Here is a 24445-nt window from a genome sequence, read left to right as displayed (position 1 = left end):
CATAATATTGTTTCTGTTATTTAATATATTGTAACCAAACATGAACTCAGTGGAAACAGGAAATAACTTTTTTTCCAGACCAGAGTTACACATGTGGCTATTAAATAAAAGACTTATCCAAATGCATGGGGTAAAAAACCAAAAAAGCAACACCCTGGAAGCATTGCTACCATGTCATTCTGCCCATGGCAATTTCCAAGCCAAGTTCAATATCATTTTAGTTAACTCTGCTCCCAGGCACATATTCTCATATACCCAGTTTCTCACCTAAAAAGAGATGCTAAAAGCAAAGAAAAAATGTCCTTTTATGAGCATTTTATCTTGGGATTTTCAAATGAGGCTTAGTACATTATGGCAGGTAATTATTTTAGGTTTCTTCATCTTAAATTTCTAAAATACGTTTTCAAGAATGAAATTTTGGGGTTGGACTGTGGATGAAAGTTAATGGGGGAATCACTATGAAGAACCATTTGTGAGTCTCAGATACAGATTCAGCTTCTTGAAAAGATCATCATGTGCACTGGCAGCTGGTTCTCTTAAAACCAGAAGCAAGCATGCTGGGATTTTTCAAGCCATTTCACACAAATACCACAACTTCAGGTCTCAAATGCCCATGTAAACAAGGCTTAATAACTGGGCACTTCTTTTAATTGACTGATTGTAGGCACTTCTATGGAAATATGTCTGAAGTGTAGTTTGTGAAATATGTTTTAAAAGTGTTTGATGTAAAATAAGCGCTAGACATTTAACAGTGCAAAAATAGTCAAAATCTGTAGATTACAAAACTCTTCCTAAGATCCTCAGCCTGTAATATTGTCTTAGTAAAGTTGATCTTTTAAGTTAAATTACATTATGGTGTAATAACCTTTTACAAATAAAATTATTAATACAAATGTACTGGTTAATACCTGTTAACATAAAACATGGCAATTAGTTATTTTGATTTGTTTCAATCTACAACTAATAGAAATTTTGTAAAAAAACAAACAGAAACAACACATTACCTTTTATACGTTTAAAGTGGTTTTTTTAGCAGACTACATTAACATTCACACTGTCTAGCCCAACCCTGTCTTTTATGAGGTTCACCTCTCTCCATATACATGCATATATATATCCCCACAAGAATATAAAATTGCTTTTGAAATTTGTGTTGGCAAGTGGTAAATAGTACACCATGGCATAAACTCAAAAGCATTTAAGTTGATGGTCTTTCAGACAGGTAATCCATTCAAATGGGACTAATAAAATTGTGGTGTAATTGCAGCCATTAGTTTAAAATTTGTACATTACTTCTAACTTCACTAATTTCTGAGAAAAGTAATTATGTTACATACTTAACATTTTCCATTACAGATGATCTTGCATACTAAAATTATGGAGGTCTCAACAATAAGCAAGATATTTAATTGGACTGCTGCTTTGAAACTGTTTAAAGAAGCAAAGGGAAAGAAAGTTCATCTTAAAATCTGTATATGGAAATAATTTTAAGCTTCATGAACTACGCTTTTCCTTAATTTCCTTTTTTTTAAACAAGTTGTAACATCAAAGATGCCAAAGGGTAATATAAGCTACAATATATTCAACAGAACTTAACCTAGATCTTATGTTGTAATAATTTATTCAAATTAACTGTATTCTTCTGTATTTATATTTTCAGTATTTATTATGAATGATATGAAATTTGATGTATTTATTGTGGCTTATTACTGCAGTGTATATATTACAAAAATGAGCATTTTTAAGTCTTAACATTAGTTTTTTTGTTAATTAGTGGCACTTGTATCAGCTGTATTTTTATTATATATTGTACAATATATATTGTCCATTTGTTTGCAATGAAGTAAACCAGGTTTCTACGTTACATCCTGGCTGCCAGTGCATTGTTCGTCTCATTTTTGCTATGCAGTCACTAGAGAGCCTCTCTCAGCTAAGAGAACCAGAATTAGTACTGCACCTCCTCCCTGAGACCTGCAGAGCCTCCAAAGACACTCTGTGAAATCTTAAGCATTTCTCCCATTCCTGATAGCATAAGGAGAAGCAGTTTGTGTGGAATTTTTGTGTGTGTGTGTTTTTGTTTTTAAATATTTGTATGCCAATTAAATTAAAGAAATAAACAGAAATGCCTTCTTAGGTATATCCATTTGCCCTTTAATGATACTACTGCCTACAATTTTCTTTGGCCAGGGAAATATTGTACCTGATCCATCTGTGCCTATAATTTTCATAATAAGGTAACGAAACAATTGTTTTCAACAGCTGTTGGAATAAAATTTTCCAACAGCTCTCTCTGGTGGACAGTTTGCAGTAATTTTACACCTCAGATCATTTCAATGGCAACATTCAAAGAGTACTGCTAAATTTCAGGACAACTGCTTATTTTGAAAACTGACGATCAACATAGCTTCATTAAGAAAATAACAAACACAGCAGAATCTCTGCTGTATTTTTATTCTAATATTTATTCAAACTGAGCTGTACATTTGTTAAAAGTTGTCCTTAAGCTTGCTTATGTGACAAATTACATTTAGCTAAATTATTTGTATTTACAAAAACTGACAAAGATCAGGTGTTGTTCTCTAGATTATAAAGAAGTTCTCACAGCAGTTGTGGTCTCACTTGGTTTTAGTTTGTTGGGAGTCCCACATCTGCTATCAGACTGCTTTTGGCATTGCCATGAACTGTGGTTAAAAGGGCTGCTCCAGGGCTTGCTAAGCCATACTGATATAAAAAATGTTGTAAAATAGCTTTCAACACTGGTTCTTATTCAAGATCCCAGGCTGCCCATTCAGAAGTAGGAAGATTTAACTCTAAGGTTCACTTGCAAGTTGATCTGTTAATAGTACTCTCAGTATTCTATACTCACCCTACAGTAAATCAGCGATTACTCCCAAGGGTGATAAAACAAAATCCTCAGGTATGGTGGGCTGGTGAATTCCCACTGCAGTGAATGGTGTCATTACCAGGTAGAGCCACGAACAACCAGTAGGGACCACTTGTTCACAGGCAGTACTACCCAGAGGCACAGGCCCTGAAGTCCCAAAATGTTTAGGACCTGCTTCATCCTGATGGGAGTGTGGCTGAACTGGCCTGGCCTGGCCTGAAGTCAAGCCTTCTTCAGCACTTGTGATTACTCCCTGGCTGTATAAGAGAGCACGGTGAGATGGAGGTTAACACTGATGCCAGCTGTTCTAGTAACCTTCAGAAGTTTATGTAGCATCTGATTGATGTACTAATGTTTACATGCTGTGTATGAAATAGTATTTACCTTTGTCCCCTTCATGGGGGCAGAGCATTATGACATTACTGAAAACGATTTAAACATAAAAAAAAAGATGTAAAAGAGCCAGAGAACCCCTCTGCAACAAACTGATTTTTCAGCAAGCCTTTCTAACTATTAGAGCCTGTTAGCCACTTTCAAGGGAGCATTAACAATGGCCAGAAGATGCTCCTGGTTTTTTATTAGCATATAAAAAAACCTTAAAATCCAACTTCCTAAACCTGCAATCATATTTACAGATCTCTTATTCCTCTTCTAGTATTACGATGCTTATATATGTGTATGTACACACACACACACATACGAATAGTTGGAAGTGCAATAGTCAGTGTGACCTAAAAGTTAACTCTGGATCTTCAAACAGAATACAACAAAAAAAGTCACTTAATTTTTTCCTCTGTTTATAGATCTTTTCTGGCAGGTAGTAGGAAGTCCAGGTAAGACTGAACAGCTATACTAAGTACTGCAAAATACAGATGAAAATGTCACAGTTTCAGGAACTGTGATAGTTAACATACCTTAAAAAAATGATATGTATAATATGTATTTTGTATTAGTGCCCTATTGACCCTTTGACCTGAAAAGAAGTCTCAAAAAATGGAAGGAAAAATCTTAAAAATACCATTTTTAAATCACAGAATTAATTTCCCTTTCTATATCTAGAACTAAGGACAAATATAATAACTAGGTGAATTGCTATATCTAATGTCTGCAAAAAAACAGCTACATCTATTGCTGTATCTGCTATGATATGATCTTAGATTACTAGTTTAAAAAACCAAAAAAGACAAAGTGGAGCTTCTCTAGCACTGCTTAGTAAGAGGTTCCTACCTCCAAGTGCAACAAAACACTCATTTCCTTGCAATTTAAATTCTACTCTGGTTTGAAATGTTAGCTCTTAAAAAAAAACAGAAACAACCAACAAAACCCCACCTGATAATGAGAAATGATATTTCATATATGCATATCCCAATCTGACAAGCTTGTAAGAGAAACAGGTTGCATGAAGAAATTTCCTTCAGTGATATTAAAAGTACACATTTTCTATATAACATGAACTAAAAGAACAAGTACTTTTAAACTGGTATGCTAAATACCTTGTCTTCTAGAATAGGTTCCTTGGACACTTTCTATTCCAAACCTGAGGTTCAACACAGCACAGCAGCTCTGTGTGTAATCTCCCATCCTCTATTTATACTGTTCAGCAATTTTCTCATAGACCTGCATTCTGTTTTTCCTGAACTCCCCCATTTTATCCACCACATTTGTTGCACTTCCAATATTGGTTTTATCTGCAAAAGTAGTAGTACCTTGTATTCCATTAACAAATTAAAATATTTATCAGAGGACACAGGTGGATCTTTGTGCAGTGTTGTTCTACACAACCTTCCAGTTTCAGTGGTATAATTAACCCTTCCTGGTAGAGTCTTTTCAACAATTTCTGTTCACACTGTATCAAGTTATTTTAAGTTGTACAGCTTTAACTTCATGGGATATTCTCACAGGTGTCTCCAAAAGCCTTACAAAGGCTGAGATACAACTCAAAGGCATTATCAAGCCCAAAAAAAAATTAGAGTTAATGCTTCTGGAAAATTATCACTGGTCCTTGCTTATTCACTTTTTTGTCTTTTAGATGACTTATAACTACTGAAAGGATTTCTTGCTTTTATTCAGAAACTGAACTCATTAGTCAGGTACCATTGAATTATGTACAGACAGGCTCCCTCCCCACCACAGAAGTAAAAAAACCCCACATCATCATCCATTCACCCACCAGACCTAAGTTAGCATTTATCTATTACTTATTTACTAGGACAAAATAACAGATGTATTATTAGTGTACTTTGTCCTATTCAATCTTAACACCCACCCCTTCTCAGCTTTATATTTGATCATGCAGCCAAATACTTTTGTTTTAATTTTACAGATTTTAAAAAATTGATTATATATTTGATTATGCTATATTATTTTTTTATAATTAGCAAACTAGTTAGAAAGGCCGAGATCTCACTCAGACTGATAATTCTGAGATCAGTCCTTTGTAAAAGGGGAAACAAATAAGAAAAAAAGATCATTACACAAGAAATTTGCACAAGAAATTACATATGGATAACATTAGAAACCTGTGAGGTAAATATTGCATAAATCACTAAAAGGTAGGGGCAAAAGTTTAGTAGATAACATGTAATTTAAAAGCAATAATGAACAGAATGATGAAAAAATGTGTGACTGTTAAGCAGCTCGGAAGCCTATTATAATACAACTTTATAATAAATTTTTACATTCATGAAATGTAAAAATATACAAGAAGTTTTGGCTAAACAAAAGATTAGTATCAAAGTAAGCAGATTTTCCATTAAAATAATCATAAATACATATTTTAGTGAGAATTACTTTTTTTTACTACAAAAGAACTGACATTCTAGAAGCTGAGCACAATGTGGTGGCTTATTTGGCTTTGACCTGACAGTCAAATATTTAATTTTCCAAGTGAAGGAACTTAAAAAATATTAAGGAAGTTTTACTGAGTAAAGTTAATTACTAAAAAAAATAAGTCAGCCATTTGAGCATAAAAAGATACATATAAAGTGTATTGGGTTTTAGACAGTAGACAGTAATTTCTTGCAACTCTACAGAGAAAATTAGTCTTCTTCAGAAGTACTTAAAAAATGCTGAAAAAACCCCCTACATATGGCTCCCAAGGTGAAAGAGAACTAATAGGATCCATAAATCAGTGGTCAACATATAAAGTCTTATCACAGAAATACTGTAAACAAAAAATAACCAGGATCCCAATTATCTTTGGTGTAACAGACTCTTAGGAAATCACTGCTGACACATTTTATATCCAACTTAAGAGGGAAAAGACACTGTTTAAACATTTTGCATTTGAACTATCATGTAAAAATACAGTATATGTATATGATCACAGTTCAAAATGGTTCTTTTAATAAACTGCTTCTGGCCTATAATATTAAATCTTAATCGTTCTGGCCAAAGATCCATTTCTGGAAAGGGTCTGACGGATTACAGGATGCCAAACTCGGGTGCTCTCCGTTTCCTGTAAGGCACATACGGAGTGCTTCATTGTACAAAGTTTGATCCTAAAGTGAGTAAAAAATGGAGGAAAAAAAAAAGTGAACAAACCATGAGCATGCTATTTCCCCCCACAGTTCCTCCCCTAAGCTGATTTCTAGAGTAAGCTCATGCAGGTGGTGCAGAGGGGACTAGAAAATACGTAAGTAGTATGCAAGTGCCAACTTGCTTTGTCAAGAAAATTTTGTAAAATATTTTAAAAGATACAAAACATCTGAATTGACTTCCAGGTGGATGTCTAGACAAACAAACTAGAGGATATCAACTGGTTTTTTTAAGTGACATTCCTACTAGTGACATCACGTTTTGATGTGGAACTGAAAAGCTGAAATTATCTACATTTTCCTGCCAAAACTAAACTTACTCTTTTCTGGCTTGAGAGTATTTGTTTTGCTGGTGTTTGTGCTTTTATTGGAAATCCAAAATTAACTAATATTGAAGATCACTAACAAAAAAGGCCATTTCACTGCCCAGGATATATACCTTCTGGTGCAGCCACTGCTCCTCTCCAACAGCAAAGGTTTTCTGGCCTTTGTAGGTGCACTCGCGAAGCTGCACAGGTCCCTTGGCAGCATGCAGGCAAAGCTCCTTCTGGATGTTATGGCGAATTTCATGGTGTGCAGAATATTCAAAGTACTATTTAAATAATTTTTTAAAATTTTGGTAAATAAACACAATGAAAAGTGTTAAACTAAATCAAGCCTTTCAAATTTCCATACACAAAACAACACATTTCTTTTCTCATTCAAACATTTGAGACTACAGAATAATTCCTCTGATTTTTAGCACAGACACTTCAAAAGTGTTTACAAAACTAAAAGTCGTTTTTAGTATTGATGCAATACTAATTTATACTTGTATGTATTAATTGCAAATGACGCTTGCTGCATGTGTCTTATGATGCAAAATCTTACTCCCATACAAACCATATATAATCCAAGGAGACAAACTGAAGAGTGGAGATGGTTGTATGGATAACTTGAATTTTGGCATTTCTTGACCTTAAAAATCTGCATTCAATTCTGTTGTTGGATATTGCTTTTTCTTAGAGCAACCAAAAACAAAAGTTGTCACATACTGATTGCTGTATGCCAGTTTTTGCTGCTTGATCTAAACAATAAATGGGAACAATTGGATGCTGCTACATCCTCTTGTGAGGTGACCATTAGAGAAGTAATAATAAGCATGTATTTTGTGAGCTCATTTTACCATGATTTCCTGACAGCAGAGTACTCTTAAGGCTCAGATGTAATTCTGGTCTTAACAGGGATTTACTTATAACAGTTACAGACACAGCTGTCCTTTTACCCCTCCAGCCCTAACCTAACATCCTGATCTCTTCCATTTCCCCCCATTAACCAGCAGAATCCCTAACATTACATCTGATTGCTACTGTTTCTTGCCTCTGTATGTCAGCAACCTTCACCATATCTTTCCTTTGAATATTAAGGCCAGGCTCAGTTACCCCCCTCTGGCTTTCCATTTTCCAATGGTCAGCAATCACCTCCTCACTACCTTGGAAACAATGGGAATAGCACTGAGGCATCTCACAGGCATCTCACTCTTAACAAACAGGCATCTCATTCTTAAGACTCTATGACCAGTATTAGTCCTCAAAACAGGTACTGACAGAAATGACCTGCTTAGTCATTTAGACACGGTAATTTACTCGTAATCTGGTAATCTGACTTAAATCTGTCCTGATTTATTTTTGGAACTTCAAAATCCCTGTAAGACCTGAAAATAATGACTTGAAAGCTAGGTCTAGAACTTTATTCATTTTGTATATTGAAATGAGCACATTTCCAGCCTCCAGTAATCTAAAAAGGAAGAATAATATACAACTGATGTACAGCTCTGAAAACTAGGTTCTCTTTTCTACTCCCATTTCAAATATATGGACAAAGATGACAGCATGGGAAATACCAGCCTACACTGCTACGAGTCTGGTAAAGAATGGAGAACAACTGAAACCAGAGCATTGTAATGAGAAGGGTTAAGTAAGCAAATATGCATCTTGCAAGCATTATCAGCAAAATCTATTCTCTGAAGGCTGGCATTTAAAGGGATTCAGACTGTTATTCTGTAGCAGGAGGGAAACCAAAAAACATAACACTTGAAAGAATAGAGTTTTAGTGTAGCCCAAGATAACTTAGAAAGTGAGAATAATAGAAGCATACAGCAGATCTCTTAATACAATGTCTCTTTCTACAGTGTTCCCAAATTAATGACTGTGACAATGTGAAAAGGCTAATAGGATTAATCCACAATCGAATAAAACCCCAAATTCAATCCTGTGAGAAGCTAGCGTAATAGGCTAGTTCTTAATCTAGACAGCATGCCATCTCTCACTAAAAATGGTTGGGAAGGTATCACCTGACTAGGATTATGTGTCTCAATTTTCACAGTGCCATCAATGGATGTCTTTTAAGACTGAAAAAAAGTTTATTAACACCCTCTCTCCCCAAGATAACAATTATATTCTAATAAAAGCGGTTAGACCTTTGCTGACCTTTAATTATTAAGGTTCTAGAGTTGACACATTTTATTCACTTTTGAAGGCAACAGAGAAGTGTGCATTTCTGGGCAGGGAAGGAGATGTTCCTTTTATTAGTATTACAGTAATGACTGAATGATTCAGTGTCTGACATCTATTGCAAGTCATATTGTAGAATAAACAGAGCACCATTGCTGCCTCTAAGAGCTATGGACCAAAGAGAGCTCCTCTTGAACAAATGGAATCACATTATTCACTTGCATTAGCCAGTACAGGATAGGCCACTTTGACCTCACACTGTGAGGCTGCAAGCGTGATAGGGAAGGCGGCTCAGGCCTGGACACTTGGCCTCCCACTGGCCGGATTCCAACCAGCATCTTCCTTGACAGTGCGAGTCCTGGTGACAGAGAAAGAAGCAATAGGAGGAAGCATGAGGAAAGGAAGAATTAAGAAGACAACACTTACAAGACAGGAGTAAGGGTGGCATGAAAAGGTTTTGCACAGAAAGGAGAGGGCAAGTGAAGCACTGCAACTGTGTCTGAAATCTGAATTTGTATGCTGAAGTTCAAACATTGGAAATGGGACACAACACGAAGAGTGGTATGGAATTTTCCTTTAACAATATATATAGGAATTAAGTATTAAAGAAAAAAAAAAGGAAAAAAGAGATAGAGAAATTTCATATTAAAAATTAGTCAATTTCTCTAAAATTAATTAAAAGTTTTATATGGTAAAGCTACAGCAGGAGAGAGAATAAAACTCAGGTGTCAAATATTTTACCTGATTTCCTCCAAGTCCATGACAAGAATACATAATCAATGGTTTGCTGCCATGGTTATTTTCACCAACATCCAGACACATGCGGTTACCTATATTTTTTAACTAAAGAAAGGGTGTTATCAGGATAAAAAAAGCTCAGTGGAATGACAAAAATATAAACTGTCTCAGTCAAATAAAAAAGTAACCTTTAGTTTAACAACAATTACAGCTGTTAGTTCATTTTTAATTTCTGCTATGCTCTAATCTAAAAATCCTGTTTTCTCAGTTGATCTTTTCTAACTAAAAGCCTACCTAGTAACTACACTGTCACACATGGAGTTATTAGCCTGCTCTGTACAATCTTACTGTTATTCAAATTACAATTTGAACAGATTCACATGAAATACTTAAAACAGGAGGAAGGGAAAGTTACTTGTAAATACATGCTGAAAATTCATGTTTACTTCAAGCTAAGAACTATTACTTTAATTTTTTTTTGTTTTCTTTTAGCAGTGCAATGTCTAAAGTTATTTGGCAGGGAAAATGACTTTTGACATAAATGAAAAATGAAAATTACACAGCTATTGAAAAAGCTATAAAAGGTATGCAGAAGAGATTCTTTGTCTAGACTAGTGACAGAAAACCATAGAGCAGTTAAAGATAGCTGAAGTCTAAAAGCTATGGCTAAGGTAGTACAAGAGATCAGCAAACTTCCTGGACTATGAAGAATATAGAAAATAAGGATCTCCACTTACATATCCAGAAAACAAAGGATTCAGGTCTGGCACATACGCTTCTGGATAAACATTATTGAGATACCAGGTAAAATTTTTACACTTCAGACGCTGCCTTAAATCAAGTCTTTTTGATATGTCTCCAAATGTTTTCTGTTAGAGGAAGGGAAGTAAAGAAGATAAATACATTAACATTCATTTTGCACACATAAAGCTGTGATATTCTGTGTAGTACTACACAAGTTTTAAGCTTCCTTTGTTGACTTTTTTCTAGTTAATGCTGTAATACTACAGTTACTACTGTCTCTCAGTGTCATAACACCACTGACATCCTGCCTGCATCATTTCAAAGCACTTAAAAGAAAAATACATTGCAAGATGGAAAAAACAGAAGTATCTTTAGTCCCAAGGAAGTTTTAACACTGTGCCATGAAGTGGGAAAGTACAAATAAAGCCATACTGATGACAGCCATAAAGCCAACTGATCTCACTAGAAGTGTAAGGTGAAAGAACAAACTGGATTAATGAAATAGTAAGCATAATATCCAGTACAATGTAGAATCTCCCAAACAAAATTCAGTTGTTTAGCTGCTGAACATGCCTAGGAAATCTAATGCTTTCAGTGATACAATAGTCACAAAAATTTATCACATGAAGGGGGAAAAATAGCTTCTAAAAGAAAATTCTAGATTCTAGCTGGGCAGAAAACTTACAAAATAAATAAGCCAACACCCAACCTCCCTTGAAAATAACTGACATTTTTAAACAGACAGAGACAGGATGGTTATCCATCATCAAATAAGTTTTATCCTGCTGCTAAAGAACAACAAAACCTGCTTTGTCAGTAAAAATACTAAGTAACTTGAGACTAACAAGATGACATTCTCACTCCAAAAATAAGTTTGTTTACATTGTCTACACTCAGTAGTTTCTCTCATGCTCTTCTGGTAGTTCCTGTACCTCCACAATGCAAACAACTCAGGATTTTAGAGAAGGCATGAAAAAAACCACCAATAAATAAACCTCACAATATCAAATCAACATTCACCACCCAAACACTTTAGTTTTTTTATGTTTGTTGGGGCTACAGCATTAAGCAACTTGAACTGTCTTTTCCTTAAAATATCTAGAATCCTTACGTACTTTGTCAATAAATAACTTTTGCTCACCAAAACTTTCACCGCAGCAAGTGTGATTTCTAATACCACCACCACCACCTACTTGTTTCACAATTTTTGCTGCCTCTGTGTTTCTTCGGTAAAATATTTCTTTATATTCATCCATCCACACTTCTGCAAGGCGAACTTGATTACGTGTGATCACCTGAGTACCTTTTGGGAAAGTATGGGGACTCTTGCTGCGAAAGACATGGCCAACAACAGAGCAAGGCATGATCTCCAACTGTCCACCACACTGCCATACCTAATAATAACATTTAGTGTGTAAGTGCACTGCAATTAGAATTCAGGGGGTGGAAAAAAATTCAGTAATATTATTGTTTGCCAGAACACATCAAACCACTAGCAAGAGTACATATATCAGGCATACCGTAAGTGAATTTCCTAATCAGATAAAACCTGGAAACTACAATGAACCCTAAAAATATCTAAAAAAAAATTAAAAACAGTTTAGTGAGTATGTTTGTATTTTATTTCACAGGTAATTAGTAATTCAATTTTCCTTGTCCTAGTTGGCTGATTGAACAGAGGAGTCAAGATCTAATACTAATTTATTCTCAAATCCCCTTACACTGTCAGCATAGAGACAATTACTAATGAGGGAGCTAAACTTACTCTGAAAGACATTTCTATATTTTCACCTCCCCATATTTCCATTTCTTCATCATAGCTTCCAATGTGTTCAAAGTAGTCTTTTGATATTGAAAAGAGACCTCCAGCAAAAGTAGGTGTTCTGCAAAAACAAAATTTTAAAGATAGTAGGGTTTTTAAATATAGATGTAAAATCATAGTGCAACTATTCTAGGAATTTCCCATGCAATTGTTAGTATTTCTCTACAGTGATGCATATTCCTGGCATAGATAATACTTCTAGCACTTAAATACGTTCACAAAGAATCTCATTTGACAGCTTACTGCCATTTATTAAGAACTCATTCAGAATAATGACTGCTGGTATAAAAGAAAGCATCGGGAAAACCAATAAATTTTCTCTGTATGGAGGATATCGAGCAAAGCTATGACTCCTACAGACCAGTAACCTCTCTGTGGACAAAGCAGGCACGATTATCATCAAAGGCACTACTCTATCAGCTTAGTATTTGGGTGCTCTGACCCTTTTTGTCATTCTTGCAAGTAAAGTGAATGAAGACACAGAATCACTGTACTGTCTCTGAAAAAGCTGTGTATAATCCTCGTTTGCCCTTTCCCCCAAGGAGTACTAGCAATTTCCACTGTATGTAGAAGAAATAATGCAGAGCAATTACTATCTTAAGTAGGCTATATTTTTATGAATGCTTTAAAATGTGGTTCTTAAAGGAAGTATTACAAAACACATCTAAGATGCTAAGATGTCTGATTATACTCATCTGAAAAATTAATTTATTTACAAACTGCTGTTCGTAAGAAAAACTCCATGGAAACAGAAGGATTTAAATAGTGCTCAAATAATGTTTACCTAATTGGATAGGTTTCATCCTTTCTTCTTTTATTCTCATGTTTAGGAAGAGACTCCCATCCAAAGGACAAACTCCAATCAAAATTTCCTCTGTTGTGGTTATGCCCATAAGGAGATGGTTTACTGAATTCAAAAGTATTGAGATCTATAGAAGCAATGTCAGGGCTTACAACAGCAACAGGGTTCTCAGCTATTCTTGCCAGCAATGGCTCTAACCAGCCATAAAAGCATTCACCTGTGGAGAAAATGGGAACACTGACTTTTTGCTTGGCTATAAAGTAGTACACAGGGTATGTTTTAACATCCAGCAAGCCATTATGGACTATTTTTAAATAGCATTGCTAATTATACTTTTGAGACTATGAAATAGCAATAGGAAAGATGATATATTGCTAACATTTATAATTCATAAAAAATCTTCAACATTAAATCAAAGACAACAGCATTATAAACCAGACCCAGTTACAGGTTACACTTACAATGAGCATCCAGAAAAGTGAGGGTCTCTCCTGTTGCTACTGAGGCTCCCAACAAGCGTGCAGTGATCAGACCTTTTCTTTCCTTTTGACGGACTACTTTAACTATTTGAAACTGTTTCACATATTCATCTAGTTTATCATGCAGGTATTCTAGAAAGAGCAATCAGTGTCAGGATATTCAGTGTACATACATGCCACTGCCCAAAATGTTACACTATTAAGCTAACAAGATAAACAACTCACACTAATCCCAGAAATTACCTCAACATCAAAGCCATAAAAATTCCTGTCCGCTGAAGGTTATTTTTAGGAGCTGAGGTTTTTGGGGATAGGGGTGTAGGAAGAGGTGACCAGCAGAGAACAGGAGATGGAACATTAAAATAATTCTGAACAAGAAAGGGTGTGCTAGTACATCTCTGCTGCAGTGATAACCATTTGAATTTCAATTCCATTTTCATAGCAAATGGATCTCGTACCTACATTACCTGCAGAACATGCGAATTTTTTCCTTAATTGATGGCACACTTACAGAGTTTTCAAAGGCTACAATATTTACAGCAGCAACAGAAGCCATAAAAAAAACTGTTTAAATGTTCTAAGTTTGAGAAGGAACCCCACATCTCATTAAATATCCCACATCATCTTCTTTATTCTGCCCATCCGTAGTATTAAACTATACTACTGAACGTATTTCACATCCAAATGTCTCAATATACTCAATACAGAATTGCAAAAAAGTGTAAATACATTAATAGAAGAATGTATGTATAGACTTGTTCATCTAAAGCTAAGCATACAAAGATTTTTGAACTTGCATTTGTCTTCACACTAAGTATATATTTATTTTTGAGATTCAGCTTGACCGTTGAAGATTATTTTTCCATTAAATTATTTTACTATCTAATAAAGACACTTCTCTTCATATTAACGAAATTAATTTGCATAAAGACAACCACTGATAAAATGCAAATTCCTACAACTCTGGGCCAATTTATACTTGGATATTTTGTTCTACAAATTGCAGTTGGTTTTAAACACAAATTACAAAGATACTTGTCATGCAAGCAGTTATGCAGTTAAATCGGCATCAGAACTGGAAAAAATAGATATGGAGTTTAAAAACCTTTTAGAGCACAAGAATTTAATATTTGACTACCTTATGGAAAAACAAGATTGGGGAGGGCTATTTTAAATTTAAAAAAAAAAAAAAAAAGAAACAAACAAAACCACTTAGAATAGTGTTATGAATGTCGACAGTGGTAAAGAGACATCCTCTTAGCCAATTTATCTGCAATCCCAACATGCCTTCAATAAAAAAAGCAAACAGGAAAAGAAGCAAAACCAGAAAGACTTCTTACCATCTACACTGGCATCATCCACCAAAATAATCTCCTTTAGCAGTATGGCAGGAGATGTGTACATCACACTGTGAACGGTTCTGAGCAGAGTTGACCACGCTTCATTATGGAAAACTATGATAATGCTTGTGGTTGGCAATGGCGGACAACGCTTAAACTTTTGTTCAATACATCTACAGATTAGAAAGTGTCAGGGGTGACAAAATGGACAATAATTTTTTACTCAAACTCTTAAAAGAAACTTTTCTTTCTAGTACAAAGCTTTATAACAATGAACATTAACTATTTCAGCTTCTCTGTTTTCTATCCCAGTACTGGAGTGCAAAGGTAGGTACTTCAAACAGAGCAGTTGTTCAGAATATTTAAAAAAATATTATGACTGAGAATTCCACTTGAACAACTTAGTTCTGCTTCTGTCTCACACACATTTGAGTACATTTCATATAATACCCAAGCCTTCTTCAGGAAAAAATGTTATTCTATTGACAGCAGCAGGTACTGACTGAGCTGACTCAAAAGTCACCATTACTGCTGAAACCTAAGAATACAAAGAAGAATATTTATTAGAAAAATGCAGCGTTTACAAGGAAAAATATAACCTATCCAATTCAAATTTCAAAGTTTTGAAGAAATACTGTGTAATCCTTACAGCAGCATATCCCATTCAAGGGATACAATTTTAAACCTACAGTTTTTTAAGACTGATATATCCTAAACATAATTTTAGATCCAACGGCAAGTCAAGATGACAATGCTGTATTCTGTATTCATAAGTTGCACACTTAGTGTTTATTGCCTGTCAGCTTTAGGGACTGGAAGACACCCCAAGGTAATAAGCACAGTCATTGCCTCACAAAATACACAAGCAAAATCTCCCCAGTTATGCTCTCGGAAAGGTTATGGTGAGCTGCACCACATGTATCATCAGCGGCTCAGTAAGTTTAGCCACGTCTGCCACAGGTGGCTGACAGCATTTCATCTGACACTGACAGAGACTCATAACTAAACCCACTCTCCCACTCTCCCCAAGTCCTGCAGTCTGTATTTATAAAATTTTTCAATACTACAAGATTGCTGCTGAGACCTTCCATTACCTTGCTCAACAGTTTACAATTCCTAATTTATTAAATTATGCCAGTGGTTTTACTAACACTGAATACTAAAAAAATGGGGGGTGGTGTTTAAATTGGAAAAACGTTGAAACCACATTTTTCGTTTTCTTCTAAGTAAAACTTAGCAGGCTTCCTGAAAGCTACTCAGAAATTTTAGCTTAAAGGCAAAAGCAGAACACCTTATTTAAATATGGTTACTTTGAATTCAAAGCCATGAAAGAAGTGAGCTTTTCTAAACATTCTTGGCTTTGGCACTGTGGATCATTATGTACAGCCAATCATTATGTATAGCTAGGAGACTTTCCTAAACTATCACCTACTGCTGAACTCTCAAATCACTTTGCAGTCTGAATTTCTGAGAAGTTTTTCAATTATTAGAACTTACACATTTAAACTTACTCAGGAGGTCGAGTGTCTGGTCCAAGATCTCGATGTAAAGAAATCCTGTCACTTGCAAATGCATTAAAACAGTGTTTCTCTTCTCCAACCTGTTTTTCTTTCTGTTCTTCTGAATTTAAGTTGATGGTTTTAAATGCTTTTCCAGAAGCTCCAGGAGCATTAGGATCTTGAAGGGGCCGATCTAGAAAGGGTTTCAGTTCCACTGGAGTATAGTGCCCTGGCAAACAGTGTCTCTCTCCAGGAATCTTAGTTTGCCTAACAGGTGCTTTTATCTGCATTTTTGGCTTTGCACCTTTGATATTGTTCATAGCATTTAACACAAGACCAAATACATGACTTTTCTTTCCAAGAACTGGCTCAATCCCTGCTTCATCCTTGAAATCTTGAACACCCACTTCTCTTTGTAATAAAAATAAAAATACCAGAAAGACAAACACAATAATGCTGAACTTCCAAAGTTTCCAGTGAAAAAATGCCTTAAATAGTTTAGGTGTCTTTTTCAAGGCCATTCTAGTTTTAAAAATTTTCACACAACAGACGTTTCTGTGAGTGCTGTTCTTCAAATATGTCACAGCATTTCTTGAAATTATAACACCTGTAAATTAAAACAAATAGTTTTCATTTAGACATCGAATATATTTAACTATATACAGCCATAAGAAATTAATGGAGAGGAATTAATTCACAACTCCCAAAAATCAAGCGTTACACATGCTACATCACTTAAAGAGACATCAAACCTATCTATAAGATATCCAAAATGCCCTTCCCCTGTTTTTTGTTTTGGGTTTTATTTTTTAAATACACTTCACATTGAAGAACCAGAAACCAGGAATACCATCAAGAATAAAACAGTATTTCTACACAGTGCCACTATTTCATATTTATTTTCTTCTAATTAGTTTGTTTAAAATTAGAAGAAAGTGTTGTATAAAGTCTTGTAGAAGCAGGGAATTTTAGTCTGATGATGGGACAGAAGAGAAACAGGTGGAATCAATACATTAGTTCAAGCTGCATGTCAGAAAGAGCCACATGGAAAGTGAACTATAAAGATAGGAAAGACTTCTCAGTCAACTTATTTCAACAATTTTAAAGTTTCTGCCACTATTTTTTTCACAGACAAGTAATTATTCAGTTGCTTTCAAAGATGAAACTATGAAAGACATTTGAGGACTACCAAAATCTGAGTAATTTGAATTAAATTCTCTTTGCCAAACTGGCAGTTTACAAGAAGATGCATTCTGCAACCAGCCTGAATAGCTGCGATAGCTACTCAGGGAATAGCTTCATTTTTGTCTAAATTGCATGTATGCGAGTCCAGAAGGGAAATAAACAGCATCTAGCTAAAAGCCAAAGTTAGTTCCCACTTGTTAACTACTGACCACAAAATTGCAAAAAACTTCTTTTCTATTTATTCCTCTGAAATACAAGTAGATCTTAATTGGAGTAATATATACTCAGGAAGAGATACAAGTCAGAGAAAACAAAAAAGCCCCACCCCTCACCTGGCTTCCTTCAAGTATTTGCAGGAGAAACTAAGCATCTGGATTCTTTCACATTATACTGTATTTCAAAGCTTATGTCAGCTTAATAAACCCATACATTCAAACTACAGTGTTTTTACAACAGAGTTATTGTTAAGAGTGCAAAGAGGAAGCATATTACAGCATACTAAAAGGTACCAAAAACACGCTTCACAACTCACAAAATTTAAAAAAACCAAACCAAACCAAACAAACCAGTCCACTTCTGTCCGTGTCACATTTTATTTTCCCATTTTTCCTTACTGCTGAAACATTTGAACTGCAATACCAATACCTTTATAGTGGAAGACTACAAATAAAAACTTTCCTTCCCAATGAAAGGATTGCAACCAAATTACCGAACTACCAGGTTGAAAAATGTCTTGTTTTCTCACAGTGTCTGGTGGGTTGATCTCGACTAGCTGCCAGACAACAACCCAGCCACTCTCTCGCTTTCCATCCTCAACATGACAGCGGGGACAAAATAAGATGGAAAACCGCATGGGTTGAGCTAAGGACAGCATGAACAGTTACCAGTTACTGTCACAGGGAAAACAGACTTCTAATGATGAATTTGAATTTACTGCCAATTAAAAATAGAGTAGGATGGTGAGAAACAAAGGCTCAAACTACCTTCCCTGGCTCAGCTTCACCGCTTCATTACCAGTTCTTCTATCTCCTTTCTGCATAGTGGTGCAGAAGGAATGACTAATAGGGCTGTGGTTAGCTTGTAAGACTTCATCTCTAGCACTGCTTCCTCTGCACGCTTTTCCCCTGCTCCAGCACGGGTTCTCTCTGTGCAGCACAGTACTTCAGCATAAACTGCTCCAGCATAGGCCATCCACAGGTCGCAGCTCCTGCCAGGATCTTGCGCCTGCAAGGGCTCTCCATAGGCTGCAGCTTTCTTCAGGGTATATCCACCTGCTCTGGCCTGGGGTGCTGCACAGGCTGCAGAGTGGACACTTCCTCTGGGGTGGTCCTTCATGGGCTGCAGAGAAATTCTTCTTCACTGCAGTCTTCTCCATGAGCTGCAGGGGGAGTATCTGTTCCAGTGCCTGGAATACCTACTCCCCTCCTTCTTCACTGACCTTGGTTTCTGCAGGGTTTCTTGTTTTTCTCACTCCTCTTTCTCACAGCTGCTGTGCAGTATTTTTTACCCTTTCTTAAATACCTCATCACAGAGGCACCACCTGCTACACTGGGTGGCCCAGTTTTGGCCAACAGTGAGTCTATTTTAAGCTGGCTCAAACCAGCTGTGTCCAGCCCGGGATGAGAGTGTGGAGGTGGAGGGGCAGCCCCATGTCTCTTATCACAGAGGCCACCTGTGCAGTCATCCTCACCTCCTAACCCTGCCATGAAAATGCAATATACAATGTAAAACACCAACCGTATGTACAGATTAGCACCCAGCACTGCAGGGGCGACAGTCTCTGCAGGTTGCTAACCAGGAATGCATTCCTAACACCATCAAAAAGAAAATCACATTACTGTTTCTCAGTACACCATGCCCAAGCGTGTAAGATACTAGTAAATCTTAAAGCTTAGAAATCAATAAGCACTATAAATATATCTTCCTCAAATGGAAAAAAGAGAAAACATCTTTATATATATACCTATATCTATCTATATATATATCTGAAATACATGGTGTCATAAGACGCCTTAGAAACAAGAAACGTGGAGCATGCTGCCACAACACACATGAAATGTGTCTGTCCCTAGAAAAAACAACTCCCTTGAGTTAGGTGGATTGTGGGAGACAGCAACGCAACTTACCCTCTTCTGTGTGGATTAGTACACTCTACTAGCATACATGCCAGCAGGCCGTGCACAGAAACAAGAGCAAGTGATGTTTCTTTAAGAAAGGATCAAGTGACAGCCTTGGAATAGTATGTGCAGCAAACACCATGTGGACAGAGGCTTGACTGCCACAAGCATACAGCAAAACCTTTTGATATAGACAAATGCTGAGTGTATCTTTGTTGACAAAATATCTGATAGGGATATTGCTTACAATAAGAGAAGAGTTCTTTGTCGCACAAAAAAAGCAGCAGTTCCAGAACAGAAGCTACATTGTCCAAAGAACATTTGCCATGAAAGCTGTATCTTACTCAGGGTTTTTTACCAGGATAATTCTGTAGTCAGAAATACAATCTTTATTCCCCACAAATGCCTCTCACATTTTCAATAGCATAGCAATGTGTCAGTAAACACAGACCAAGCTACTATTCAATCCTCCAGGACATGCTGAAGAAGTATGTGGCATTATTAAACTCCCTGGGGTGACTGTTTAGCAAAGTGTTTAATCTTCTCTTCATTAGTGTTGTTTTCCCTAATAGTAGTCTGGATTCTTACAGCACTTTGAAATAACTAGCCCTAAACATCTGAAGTTGGATTTTTTTTTTTTTAGGAAGAAAATAACCAGGAAACTAAAATGTACTACAAAAGTCTTCTAAAAGTGCCAAAAAGCAGCTGCCACACTACTTCAAACCACATCACATGGGCAGTGTGAGAATTCAATGCAGTCTATGTTACATTATGCCACCCACTGGTTCTGATGTCAGACTGTCTGCAAAAACTCTTACAAGAAAGCCTTGCTAATGTGGCCTACAAGCAGAAAATTATGATTTTTTTTTTGTTAGCTTGATCTGAACAACACTGTAGAGAATAATCTTTTATAAAAAAGTGAAAGTATCATTAACCCAAATCAGCAGAAATTCTTTCAAACCATGCGAGTGAGACAGAATTCACTGGGGTTAGTATCAACAATACACCTGATGTCAGTTTTTTTAAAAAAACCATTTTAAAATCTACTTTTCTTTTATCCGAATGTTAAATAGGTTTCAAATGTTTCCTTACAATATTGCTTATAGAACATAAAAACCTAAAAAACCCCTAAAAATACTAACACCAAACCAAAACAAAAATCCTAAAATATGGGAAAAATAGGGAAAAAATGCTTCGGAATTACTCTAATCACAACTCTTTAACTAGATAACTTGGCTTCAACTTAATCTAATTCTTCTATAATTCCAGAAGCACAGTCTCATAAAAAGCTTGTCTATTTTTCCTTGTTATCAAAGTATACAATGCCTTTCTCAAACCTTACAGTCCCCTTCATCAGAAGGTGGCTGTGCGAATAAAAACACTGAGCAAATACTTTAGAAAAAAACCAAACAAACCTGACAGTGATGATCAACTGTTCTCGCCAAATTAGCAAAACTCTGACAAATATACTTCAGGACATTTTAACTGTAAGAAGTGCTACTTCCACTACTGGTATTTCTGAATCTAAAATTCTAGACAGGGCTTTTTGTTTTCTTTGCATGAATATCAATGTAATTGCTACTAAAACATTAGTTACTGAAATAATCAGTTCAGTAAATGATATTTTCATCTTCTACCACCATGGAAATTGATGCTTTTTTCTACTGGAAAATAAATAAATAAATAAATAAAGCACTGAACAAAACTGTTTGCACTTCCTAGAAGTACATCCCAGAGGAACATCCATTCACATAAGCACCTTTGGTGACAGACTAAGAAACATCTAATTCAGAATGAACCTTTCATAAAGGTTTAGCTTTATATCGAATATGAAGGTTCTTCATAGAATCAAAACCATTCAAAAGCACTTCAGAAACTGGGAATAATTAAACAAGTTGCTTAAGTTTAGCAAACTATGCTACTGTTTACAAGAACATTAGCCCTTGACTTAAGTAAAGGAACAAATGATGAAATGTACAGAAGTTAAAGACTAAAGACATGAAAATGAGAAACAGAATCACCTGTCTAGTTTTTATCTCCACACTAGTTTATCTGTTCCACTCAGAATTCCTACTGAATGCGCTCCTAAATAGGGTATACATACCTAAAAGAAATAGAAATTCACTAAGCCCAGGTGCTATTCCTCCGGGTACATTCTTTGAAGCTCAGCCAGTAGAAGTGTGGTTCTACTCCTGAAAAAAATTATAAGAGGAATACTGAATGTGCTCGGTTCCTGGGCCTTCATTTTAGAAACACTAATGGCACAAGTTATTCTACCAAATACTGGATGCAACCTGCCTCACTGATTGTGACAGAGAAATTAGAAGCTGTACTTTCTGGATGAGCATATTGAAGAAGGCTGAAGAAATTCTGAGCAACAGCAGCACAGAACAGCTTGCTGAAACACAACTTGGTCAAGTATCTCCTTCAGCAGTTGCATTTAGATCAAAAAAATAAATGAGGAAAAACCCCAAACAAACCATCACCAAACCTCCTTCTATGTATTTTAATGGAAGTGCTTCAAACTTTCACATGCTCTTTCAAAGTTAGCACTACTATTTTTCTACTGCCAAGCACTGCAAGTGATAGGCAGAGAAGAGAGTTTCCTTTGATAACTGATAGCATAGTAAAAATATACAGTAACCATATTTTATAAAAGTTTTTATGGCTTATTTTTACAGACCTGGGATATGTTATGCACTTATCTCAAATTGAAATTTCACTCAACTCTGTATTTTCCTTATTTTTCCCTTGGTCAGATTGTTTTGGGCCACCATTTAAATTATTTTAGACTGTCCCTAAAAATGCAATGATGAAAAGGGAGCATGATAGCAGCTGTAAAGTACTGTTTTAACTTAGAAGGATTAGTGTATCGTTTTCATTTAAGCACCAGAAGATAATGTCTGGACCATAACCAGAGGACTTCTGTTTGTTTTCCTGATTGTAGGAACATTTCTAAGATAACAAAAACATCCTAGTATCAAGTGCAGGTCTTGAAATCACAGTTTTCTAACTGGCCTTAAACTTTTGTTTAAGTGATAAGAGTAAAGCAAAGAAAGTCTCCTCGTGGGAGATTTACTGGGTTAGTGACTGCTGAACTAATATTTATTGGAAGCTCCCATAGGTGTCTTCACTTTCCGCCTCTACCCACTTCAGTGTCTCTTTTCCAGCTACATTTCAGTGCTGAATAATGTTAGTCCACTGCATCTAGTCACTTGACTCCAGAATTTAATTACTAAATCATTGTCAGTTTTGTGATATGACTTATTTGTTTGTAAGCAGAACTATTTCCTAAGGCACATGAACTCAGTGAGTCTTAGGGAAAATCAAGACAGTAGTAAGACAGACAGTAAGTAACTAAATCTATGCTTTACATGACTAAAAAAAATCTAGTCCTTTATGGTTTAGAAACCTGAGGCACTTTCAGATCTTGAAGAAGACAGGCACAACAATGAGCAGATTAGGATGAGAAACTCTTAAGTGTTGGCAGGCAACTGATCAGCATTTCATATCATGAACATGATTCTACATTGATTCCAAAAAAAGGGAAAACCCTGGGCTAGGTAACAGCTCTTGGAACAAGCGAACCAGGCAGCAAACTTGGGCAAAGCAAGAAAAAAATTGTCTCAAAGCAACACAGTGTGTCACCTAGAACCACAGACACTGGGGAAATGTCCCAGAGAGGGCAATTATATCTTGTTCCTGTTTTGACAGGGCTCAAGATATCCGGCCTGCTTCTGGTATTACCCCACCCCAAAAAAGGGACACGTTAAATGGCAATAGCAGTTACAAGGAGGAGGAAAACTGGTCTGCTCTTTCCCACAGTGCAACAAAAATAGCAGTTCAGGCTCTCGGTAACTAACTTAATTTTTACTTTGCTCTGTTATTGAGAAGCCTTGAGATGACAGTAGCAGATGCCAAATTGACCAGACCACTGAGCAAACCTGGCTAAAAAAGGAAACCAAACCCTCTAAATTGGCTGCTTTGTCTCAGGCTCTAAGTCTGGCAGCTCAGCAGCGTACCACTGGCTTTAGTCAAAACTGAACTGATCAATACAATTTATAATTTTTTAAACAAAAGAGGTCTTTTTGTTACAGAAGACTAACATGTACAATGCTACTGAGATACATACGTAAAATCTGTATTTCCAGTGATTTTTCAATTTAACCAACAAAAATATTTATTAATAAATCCTTCTTTGTAAAAGAATATTTTACATAAAGTTTAAAAAAATAAAAATCCATGTCACTAAGGTTTTTAAATTTAAAATACACTTTTTCAGTCAGTTCTCCAGACCTAAGCAAACATTGTCTAAGTATTGTCACCTGCTGTGCAGAAGAGTAACAAACCGCCGGAGGGCAGAGACAATGCGGTAACTCTTTAAAAGCCCTTGGTATAGGATGAAATACGCCAGAGTTTGCTGGCAATGTACATAGTTGGTATCACCCTGCCGCCCCGAATCAGTGCGGTACTGCGGGCAAACCCTTGGGCGGGATCCGTACGTGGCAGAGACACCTCCCTCGGTCAATACCTTCGCTTCGGACAGTGCATCCGGCTGGCACTTCCCGGAGCTCCGTGTCCGCACAGGCGGCAGCCTGGGCTCCTCGCGCACTCCACGTTCGCCCGGAGCGGAGCGGAGCTCGCAGGGCTGGGTTGTCCCGGCCCCGGGAAGGCCACTGGGGCCGGCGGCCTCGGTGGGATCTGAGGGGACCGCGCGTGGAGCGTGCACGCCAAGGGGCGCCTGAGGGGGACCCCCGGGGCAGCCCCGGCCCCGTGCCCGCCCCAGGACCGCTCCCTCACCTCACGA

The 24445-nt window shown here is 36.5% G+C and overlaps 1 protein-coding gene across 1 annotated transcript; it reads right to left on the bottom strand.

The window, feature by feature from the left end:
* Window positions 1-6261: 6261 nt before the first annotated feature.
* On the bottom strand, window positions 6262-16857 carry GALNT3 (polypeptide N-acetylgalactosaminyltransferase 3; the record flags this gene model as incomplete). The annotated part of the gene is made up of 10 exons (XM_082285034.1): window positions 6262-6384; window positions 6860-7012; window positions 9654-9755; window positions 10388-10519; window positions 11588-11788; window positions 12160-12277; window positions 13001-13235; window positions 13480-13629; window positions 14838-15010; window positions 16349-16857. The coding sequence occupies 10 exons, from the start codon at window positions 16855-16857 to the stop codon at window positions 6262-6264; spliced, it is 1896 nt and encodes a 631-aa protein (XP_082141160.1).
* Window positions 16858-24445: the final 7588 nt, after the last annotated feature.

Source organism: Coloeus monedula (genome assembly GCF_965178545.1).
Source record: "Coloeus monedula genome assembly, chromosome: 7".
Taxonomy (NCBI): Eukaryota; Metazoa; Chordata; class Aves; order Passeriformes; family Corvidae; genus Coloeus; species Coloeus monedula.
This window is presented reverse-complemented; position numbering and strand designations above follow the sequence as displayed.